Consider the following 10,070-nt stretch of genomic DNA (forward strand, 5'->3'; position numbering starts at 1 on the left):
AAAAAGGGAATAAGAACATTTTAGCACCTAGTATTGCTAAACAAATAAGTAAATAGTATGTTTTCAATAGCAATAAATAGGAATACTACTAAAACGCACCTTGGGTTGCTGAGGGTCTTGGCTGTTGAAATGAAGCCATGATGCTGTTGGCTGTGGAGTTAGGACCTGTGATCTGAAGAACAAAATGGAAACAGGTTAAATGAGCTCTAAGAACAAGTGTGTGTGTGTGTGTGTGTGTCTGTGTCTCTCTCACCGGTGCCTGGGTCTGCTGAAGACCCTCCTGCCACACCTCGGGAAGGGCCACCTCTATCATTTGGAGAGCCTCCCCATAGGCATGTTGCAACCTCCCCGCCTGTCCGTCAAACTGGAACAGCACCAGGGCCTTCAGCAGGCTGTGCACCTCTTCTGCAGGGGTGGAACAAAACAATGTAAATCACACAGGAGCTGCCCACACCACTCTACTGTTTAAGTAGCACTATAACAAACATGAAATAAGACAAAAACTACTCCAACCAGGTAACTGTAATTCCATTGAGGATTTCAGAGAAAATCATTGTGTGAGAGAGTAGGCCAACGGGATGAAGGGGGGGAAATAAAGGGGGAAGGGTGTGCATCTCCCACCTCTCATCTTGTCCACAGAGTGGATGATCTCTGCCAGGGCATGCAGCAGGGCCATGTCCTCTAGGGGGGTCCCTTCCTTCAGACTCAGCTTCTTGCGCTCGGCCTTCCGGCGGTTCTTAGACGACCTCCTGAGATACAGAGGTCAGTTCCTATCTCATAGTGAGACTGCTGACACCTTACTCCCAAACCCACATCTAGACCCACTAGGTATTTCATGTCATTTATACAGATGTGTAAAGTGCTGACTCACGAGGAGATGCGGGAGTTACTATGCGAGTACTTGGAGCCGGCATGGCTGCCTGTCATCACACTACTGGCCTCTGACTAGAGCTCTGCCTCCGGACAGTCTGGGACATCCTCATCTAGAAGGAGAGACAGAGCAAGAGACAGGGAGAAACAGAGCGAGGGAGGCAGGTCAATGTAACATGGACAAGCCAAATTGTCAGAGTCTTAAAACTACTATAAACGGTATACTTGCGTAAGTAACGAAACAATTAATGGTTTACCCAGTAACTCCAGCCTGGCTTTTTCCTTAAGCTCCCGTACCACAGACAGACGGGTTTTGTGACGAGTGAACATCGCCTTCTGAGCTTCCAGGTAAGAGGTCTGAGAACTACATGCTAAAGACAGTGTTGATAAAAACAATGCATATACATTTGGTGCCATGAAGATGACCTATATAACAAATATATTGAACATTGAAATATCATTAGCACTTTGTCATGCAAAATGGGGGTTTACCTTCCAAGAGAGCTGGTTTGAGGTTTGTTTCAATGATGTCTTGTCTGTTGTACAAATACACCTAGAACAGACAAGAGAATGTAATTTTGTCTTGGTTTGGGAAATGTTTGAAGAGTGTGTTGAACGATGGAAGCCATCTTGTTAACTCACCAATCGAAGTGCTTCTTCCCAGACTGCACCTGTGATCAGAGCTGAGATGGCCTCCTCACACTCCTTGGCATACCGCTCCAACAATATGGCCGCCTCCGCATATCTTCTGAGCTCTATCAGTTTCTCTGAAATGATAAGGGGGAAATTTGAAACCAAATGAGCAGCACATACTGAATATCACAACAACTTTAAAGACTTGATGGTGGAGCTGTGAGGCGCGGAGTAGCCACTGTACCTGCCAGGTCCCTGGCCAGCAGTGCCGGCTGGTCAGAAGGCAGGGGGATCTGCTCTGCCACACAGAGGGCGTTCCTCCAGCTGGCACTGCCCACAAAGGCCTGGAGGGCGCGGGTCGCCTCGCCGCAGCGCCACAGCAACAACCCTGCCTGCTCCGCCTGCTGCTGCTCCACCAGGTACTCGGCGTAGGCACAGCTCAGCGCCTGGACAGAGGTCAGGGGTTAGAGATCAGAGACATAACAGTAGCACACAGTGCGGCTACTTATTTATTAAAAATGTGCATTACCTTGTACTGAGGGCTGTCTGTTGGGTAGAGCCCCAGGGCTTCACTATACAGCCTCTGGTCCTTCACCAGATTCAGGGCCTCGGTGAAGTGCTCCTCACCTGGCACAAAACCCAGTTTAGGTCATTCATTTCAAATGATGAATTGTCAGCTTGATGACATGCTGAGATGACCATGGCAGGACACACTCACCACACTTGCTGAGGTGATGCAAGGCCTTCCTGTATCTCTTGAGGTGTTTGTCGATGGTGTAGCGCTGGTAGTTGGGCTCTAAAGTCTTCAGCATGTTCAGGAAGGGAAGGTACTCTTTGGGGTCCTTGAATGTTTGGGAAGGCAAAGGAGAATCAAAATCGCTTTAATATCCATAAATATGTATGTTTCTCTATTTGCAGTCGTTTCTCTATTTGCAGTGAACGTCCAGTCGTCCACCAAAGTTTCTGCAGCAATGGCTTCATCACGGTAACGATATTAGGTACTGTTCTGTACAATTCGACTGTCACTCACCTTTTGGGACTTCTCGGCCACCATGAGGACCAAGTCAAAGTCGTAGGTGCCCAGAGAGTGTTCATACAGCTCGTTGACATTAACCAAAAACAACAGGTACTTCAGAGCCTCCTCCGCACTCACTGCGTTGGCAGCACTAGGTGGGTTCACTACAAATACACACATTACATTTCAGATATCTTGATAACAATTCCTTATTCGTCTTGCTGATCTGCTCGTGTCCGTTTTACCTCGAAGCTCGTGGACTTTCTGCAGGGCAACCTCCAGCTCAGGAACAGTCTTCTTCACATGTGACATCAAAATAGACAGACAGTACCTGAGGATGATAAGGACAATATTATTATTTTCTCTATCAAGAATCTTGTAAAAGAAACATGATTTAAGTGCAATACTAAACTCGGCAAAAAAAAGAAACGTCCTCTCAGTCAACTGCGTTTATTTTCAGCAAACTTGTGTAAATATTTGTATGAACATAACAACATTCAACAACAGACATACACTGAACAAGTTCCACAGACATGTGATTAACAGAAATGAAATAATGTGTCCCTGAACAAAGGGGGGGGGGGGGTCAAAAGTAACAGTCAGTATCTAGTGTGGCCACCAGCTGAATTAAGTACTTCAGTGCATCTCCTCCTCATGGACTGCACCAGATTTGCCAGTTCTTACTGTGAGATGTTACCCCACTCTTCCACCAAGGCACCTGCAAGTTCCCGGACATTTCTGGGGGGAATGGCCCTAGCCCTCACCCTCCAATCCAACAGGTCTCAGGCGTGCTCAATGGGATCCGGGCTCTTCGCTGGCCATGGCAGAACACTGACATTCCTGTCTTGCAGAAAATCACACGAGCAGTATGGCTGGTGGCATTGTCATGCTGGAGGGTCATGTCAGGATGAGCCTGCAGGAAGGGTACCACATGAGGGAGGAGGATGTCTTCCCTGTAACGCACAGCGTTGAGATTGGCTGCAATGACAACAAGCTCAGTCCGATGATGCTGTGACACACTGCCCCAGACCATGACGGACCCTCCACCTCCAAATCGATCCTGCTCCAGTGACTCGTCAGTGAAGAGCACTTTTTGCCAGTCCTGTCTGGTCCAGCGACGGTGGGTTTGTGCCCATAGGCGACATTGTTACCAGTGATGTCTGGTGAGGACCTGCCTTACAACAGATATACAAGCCCTCAGTTCAGCCTCTCTCAGCCTATTGCGGACAGTCTGAGCCCTTATGGAGGGATTGTGCGTTCCTGGTGTAACTCGGGCAGTTGTTGTTACTATCCTGTACCTGTCACGCAGGTGTGATGTTCGGATGTACCGATCCTGTGCAGGTGTTCTTACACATGGTCCAAAACTGTGAGGACGATCAGCTGTCCGTCCTGTCTCCCTGTAGCGCCGTCTTAGGCGTCTCACAGTACGGACATTGCAATTTATTGCCCTGCAGTCCTCATTCCTCCTTGCAGCATGCCTAAGGCACATTCATGCAGATGAGCAGGGACCCTGGGCATCTTTCTTTATGTGTTTTTCCAGAGTCAGTAAAAAGGCCTCTTTAGTGTCTTAAGTTTTCATAACTGTGACCTTAATTGCCTGCCGTCTGTAAGCTGTTAGTGTCTTAACCGTTCCACAGGTGCATGTTCATTCATTGTTTATGGTTCATTGAACAAGCATGGGAGACAGTGTTTAAACCCTTTACAATGAAGATCTGTGAAGTTATTTGGATTTTTATGAATTATCTTTGAAAGACAGTGTCCTGAAAAAGGGACGTTACTTTTTTTGCTGAGTTTAGTTCAAATGCTCTGTAAATAGTGCAATACAAAACAAATGTTATTTGTTTTCAATGACAAAAAGGATAAGGATAACCCATATCAAGAGAACACGCACTTGTGCTGGTCCATAGATTCCATGGTGCAGCACAACGCATCACACACAATATCCACCTTTTTCCCCACAAGCCGCAGGGGCCGACTGTCCTGTAGTGTTCACTGGACAAGGGTACATTGTTGTAGTGGCATCTTCCTCCCTGAAAAAGGACAAAATAAGTACATACTGAAACTAATGACAATTTCCTAAAAATGCATTACAAATGGGCATCGTTTGTGATTGTTGTAGAAAAAAAACAAAAGGCTGAACGTTCTTACTTGAGCTCTGTGAGGAACAGGTTGATGTGATTGATAGAGTCCAGCTGTCTCAGGAAAGTCTCCACGCTCTCTAAAAACACCTGCCCGAAAGCCAACCACAGTCTGGTTGCATGTGCCATTCTACACCAGAAGGTCACAGCCAGGTGAGTTGAAAAAGAAGAAGCGACCTGGTTGTGCGTTTACCCACCTTGGTGTTATGGTCGTAGATCAGGTTGAGGTTGATCCGCAGCTTCCTCATGCACTCAAAGGCCTCTCGGAACTTCTGACTGTCCAGCCACTTTCGGAGCTGAGCCAACACCAGTGCTCGATGGTGGATGGTCTCCAGGTTACCGCGAGGCATCTGCAGACACACATCCAACGTGCTCAAAAAATCAACACGACCAGAGGCGTAGTGCTAAGCAATATGGGTACGAGCGATGATGTAACCTGGTTTTTTAAATTTGTTTTATGACAGATGGAACAGTTCAGACCTGTAGGATGAGCCTGGTGTCCTGGGGGACCATAGTGACGATTCTGGAGCCCCTCTCTACCCTGCGGAGAGTCTCGTCATTCTGGTCATTCTGATTCTGACCTCCGTCGGCAGCCAAGGCCACCCGCAGCCCTTTGACAGTGAGCGTGGTGAGTCGGAAGCAGCGGCAAGTGTGCGAGTGTGTGGTGAGCAGCAGGAAGTCGTCGTAGACCACGAAGGAGGAAACGTTGGAGGCCACCTGTGGATGACGAACAGAGGGAGGCAATGACACAAATCAAATTGGTGAATAAAGTCAAATGTTTTTAATGAATATGACATGAGTGCCAGTCACTGCAGCTAATTCATTCAAGTAAGAGGTGTGTTTGCATCAATCACAATGGTAACTCTGCCTTTGTGCTGAATCACCAAGGCAAAACAATAGACATACCTCTGTCTCACCAACAAACAGGTGAGATCGGTCCGTAAGCCCTAACAGATGCTCCTGTTGACAATACCCCCCAAAAAATCCCCTTGATTAGAGACCAGGAGGTAGGTACTTTTGGCATAATCAAAATGATCAAATCACCAAACTATAGTAATATTGCTATTTTCTGTGAGAACAGTATTCAGTTAGATTGTTTCCTTACCTCTTCTATGGTAAAGAGGGCCGTCTGCACACAGGGATCTGGGAAGTTGATTCCGCAGCCTTTTGAGTCCTGCCACTCCACCACACTAGGCATCAGAGAGTCTGGGGACACCATACACAGATCAAATTATAATATTTTTTATTATAATTATTATTTCAATTTTACATACAGGGCTGTTCAAGCTGGAGACAGAAAAGACATCATGATCTAACTCTGCAAGCAAGTCTACAAGCAATATTCTCATAACCCAGGAAGTAGTCGTTACTGACCCCAGAGGAACTTCCTGATCTGGCCGTCCTCCAGCTGCAGCGCCACCGTGCCCGTCTTGGAGCTGTGACACATGCTGATCACGTGACCTTCAACCTCCACATGTGACCTGGGGATAAAGAAACAGTTAGGGGGACATTTGACAGCACATATGTTGCATTGTTGTCGTCAACTATAATTCCTCCTTACCTGATCTCCAGGGTTGGCTGGGGGCCCTGGGCCTCTGAGGGTCCCAGGATGAGCATCTTGGACTGGGACGGCCCGTCTGTACTGGCCCCCACCCCCAGGAACACATCCTCCCTCAGCCACAGCAGCAGACGCAGTGCCAGGGGCTCCTCCTGATCCACCGCAACCCTGCAACACAGCCACAATGTTAGGGCGCAATACAACGTTAGTGTGAGGGTCATAATAGAAAAAGCTTTGGATGAATGACTGTCCCGATTGTACCTGTAGGTTGCCTTTAGCTTAGGGGCGTGTGTGACAGATCGGAATCCTCCCAATCCAGCTGCAGGCTCACTCAGTTCCTCAGTACCTGAACACATAACCAGACTTTATGTACCCAGTACCCGTCTTAATGAATTAACAGCACAGTATGAGTGGGAAAGGAGATGTAGAGGAAAAAGCGGCCATGGAGATACATGTATCAAGAGATTAGGGGCGAAGAGAGAAGAGTAACGGCAGAGAAATAAGAGGAAACTTCAGATGGCCCACCTTGGCCGTAGACAGAGATGTGTCCGTCGGCTGTGAGCGCTGCCAGCTCATTGGTCCTCTGGCGCTGGAAGGTCACCAGGTTGACGGGGGCGGGAAGCTGAAGGTCGTAGGCACACATGGGCGGGGGCACCACACACTGACGAAACGTTGATACGAGGACCTTGTCTACAAAACAGAGGCATTCAGACAAGCTCGATGCGTTTTAGATACTCCATATCTCCCCTGCTCTAATTCATTGACCCTTTTTGAATACTTAAAAAAAAAAAAAAAAAACACATTTCCTTCCTTCCTGTCCTTGAGGAAATCACTGATCTGACACAGTGTGGTTTGTGAAAGCAATGGGGTTGGAAACCATGTCTTCATCTATCCACTCACGTACTATATATATATAGTACATATATACGTACATACATACATACACACACGTGTGATCTGTCAAAGATGACTATAAACAAGTTCCGTGTCTGACTGACTCACCGTCGTCATGCCCGTCCTCCCCATGGCTGCGGTCGGTGCTCCAGCCCCAGTCGTAGTTCAGGCTGACCCAGCCTCGGGTCACCAGGTGCAGCCGCAGGGGCCTCTCAGGATCCCAGCTCACGTAGGCTGGTGCCCTCTGGGGGTCGCTGCCGAAGTACAGGTTCTGCTTCAGGTACCAGTGGTAGTTACCTACTGTCCACAACTGAACTGGAGGAGGGACGGAGAGGGAGTGAGGCAGGGGTAAATAAAACGCTGTGCCGCGGTTGGCTTCATCCTTGATACTACAATGTATGCTGAACGTCCCTCCAGATCAGTTTAACATATTAGAACATCTACTTGGTAAAAAAGGCAACAAATTGACTGAAAGACAATTTGATTAACCAATGTTATAAATGTAAGAAATTATATTGGGAGTAATGGGTAGAGTATCTTACTGTATGTGTTGACTTGACCCCCCTCTCCCGGTGTCATGTCCTCCAGCCACACAGCCAACACAGTCGAGTCACTGTTCCATAGCAGCTCCTTCACCTGCAACAGTCACACAGATCTAGGATCAGTTGCCCTCTCCAAAGCCTAACCATTAAGAACAAATGATAAACTGATCTTAGATCAGTGTGTATAGTATTTGTGTGACCATCACCTACCTTGACCTGTTCTTTGCCAAAGGGCAGGGTGAAGTCCCCGTGTAGGAGGCCGTTCTTCTCCATAAACACCACACTGTGCTTGTTAGGATGACGCTGTGTTGCCGCTATCAAACTACCCGACGGTCTGAAACAAGGCATTGGTGTCAATATAGCTCACACGCAAACCATGTTGTGATACTCGTCGTATTTTAGTTACCTAAACCCTACAATATAATACAACAAGGTAAGCAAAGATGTTGAAGGATTCTCCACAGAAATCTTACTTCCAGCACAGTGACTGCTCCAGACCGTTGACGGTTTCACTTGTCGACTGTAAGACACACTCTCTGTTCCACACTCTGACCTTCCTGGCACCTGAAACACCACACATATGCAATGCATGTGACACCAACACAATCTACAGTATTTATCGTTTTACAGTAGTTGTTTCACTTCACTCCTCAGAGTTTGTGAAAAACATTGACTCTCACCAGTCAGGGGGCAAACAGCGCTCACAGCGAAGAGCTGCCCGTCTCCTCTCCAAGTCACCCTTGGCCTGCGGTCGTCCCACGACATGGCCGGCTGCACCTCCTGTCACAGAGAGAGAGAGGGCAGGGACAGAGACCATCAAATAGTGTTCAACTGCTCTTTTTAGGGTGAAAGGTGAATAATACTCCTTACTATAGTCTTCCTCTGGGCAGCGTGCTTTCCCTCTGAGCCATGGAACTGGGTTTCTTTCTTCCCCCAGCCCACTGTGATAAACTTCCCTAAAAACACATAAAAAGGGTGTGTCAGTCAACCATATGCGTAGTGTACACAGGGATTTTACATTATGGTCCCATCTTAATGTGATTTGATCACTTACCCTCTCCAAAGTCATCCTGATGGATCCCAAACTCCGTGATGGGTTCTAAGTCTTTGGTCATCATGATAATGGTGTCCTGACCTGGAAGGTATCAAGAAAGAGAGCATTACTTCCGATGGCTCATGATAGACCCCATGAACAATAGACTATTCAATAAATGACCATCATCTGGAGGTGGTTGGTGTACTGACCAGTGGTGAGTGACCAGCTCATGGCTGACAGACCACTGTCCACACTGCCCACACACTCCAGCTGAGATGGACACCCACGTGAAAACAGAGGCAGAACATTTACGTCATTTAGCAGACGCTCTTATCCAGAGCGACATATGGTAGTGAATGCATACATTTCATACATTTTTTCTCCGTACTTGTCCCCCGTGGGAATCAAAACCACAACCCTGGCGTTGCAAACACCATGCTCTACCAACTGAGCCACACGGGACAGACCTGTTATGCGTGCAATCTTATGTCATTTCTATGAACAGGGTTACTACTTCAAATCTCGATACCTGGTTAGTGTTCAGATTGTAGAGAATGACATCACCAGTGGCTGTAGCCACACACACAGACTCCTGGTCTGGTAAGTCTTGGATACCAACAACTGTCCCACCGCCATCCTCTGGAAGATAGCGCTCCACTGTCAATGACACCTCATTCACCACCTGAACATGATGGGTATAGGAATAGTTGAATACAGTGTGTTAGTGCTGGGCTGGAACAAAAACATGCACCCTGTGGCTCTCCAGGACTAGGATTGGAGGACACTTCTATGCGTAAAGTACCTGGCCAGCTCGTGTGTCCAACTCTGTGACGGAGTATTCTGAAGCGATGAGCACGGTGCCTGTGTCTGTCCGAACAGTGAAACATTGCGGCGTGCCCGGGCCTTGCAGCTTCAAGCAACGATGGCTCTTCAGCAACCTCAAGTTGCGCATCACACACAAATCCTATTTACCCACACACAGATTGCGGCAATGAGCGTTGATTAGCATCTGTAGCTTGCAAGCTAGCCAATATGGAAAGGTAGCTAACTAACTAGCTGTGCGTGCAGAGACAAGCCATGGCATTGGATTGTTAACGTTAAAATGAATAAGTTACATGATGTGACACAAAGCTAAGTAACCTACCTTTGCGTAGCTCCAATAACATTTACAAAAGCTAACGTTACTGCATCAACAACACACACACACACACACACACACACACACACACACACACACACACACACACACACACGCTGCTGCGCTGTCAAATGATTCACCCTACAACCCTGAGGGTAAAATGCTGAAATACGTAGAGCCCTATTTCAATGTCTCCCTCTTCCTGTACGGAGGAAAATTGCATGACTTTGACGACTGACTCGGTCC

The 10,070-nt window shown here is 47.5% G+C and overlaps 1 protein-coding gene across 2 annotated transcripts; it reads right to left on the reverse strand.

Moving 5' to 3' along the window:
- Window positions 1–282: 282 nt before the first annotated feature.
- LOC106611638 (elongator complex protein 1) lies at window positions 283–9,981 on the reverse strand. 2 transcript variants are annotated; one of them, XM_014212050.3, is made up of 32 exons: window positions 9,831–9,981; window positions 9,489–9,650; window positions 9,216–9,368; window positions 8,896–8,956; window positions 8,705–8,785; window positions 8,521–8,606; window positions 8,331–8,430; window positions 8,124–8,214; window positions 7,861–7,984; window positions 7,651–7,744; window positions 7,217–7,423; window positions 6,740–6,904; window positions 6,476–6,560; window positions 6,218–6,382; window positions 6,031–6,137; window positions 5,762–5,862; window positions 5,563–5,616; window positions 5,137–5,373; window positions 4,854–5,006; window positions 4,667–4,786; window positions 4,466–4,548; window positions 2,764–2,849; window positions 2,534–2,682; window positions 2,222–2,345; window positions 2,033–2,130; window positions 1,748–1,949; window positions 1,513–1,637; window positions 1,363–1,423; window positions 1,128–1,241; window positions 872–983; window positions 622–749; window positions 283–405 (listed from the first exon to the last, which is right to left on the reverse strand). In XM_014212050.3, exons 2-30 carry the CDS (start codon window positions 9,636–9,638, stop codon window positions 946–948), a joined length of 3,414 nt encoding a protein of 1,137 aa, XP_014067525.3. In that variant the 5' UTR covers window positions 9,639–9,650; window positions 9,831–9,981; the 3' UTR covers window positions 283–405; window positions 622–749; window positions 872–945. The 2 variants fall into 2 exon arrangements, with proteins under 2 accessions (XP_014067525.3, XP_082812012.1); XM_082955886.1 differs by lacking the exon at window positions 4,667–4,786.
- Window positions 9,982–10,070: the final 89 nt, after the last annotated feature.

The sequence above is a fragment of the Salmo salar genome, chromosome 09, assembly GCF_965601325.2.
Source record: "Salmo salar chromosome 09, fSalSal1, whole genome shotgun sequence".
In the NCBI taxonomy this organism is placed as follows: Eukaryota; Metazoa; Chordata; class Actinopteri; order Salmoniformes; family Salmonidae; genus Salmo; species Salmo salar.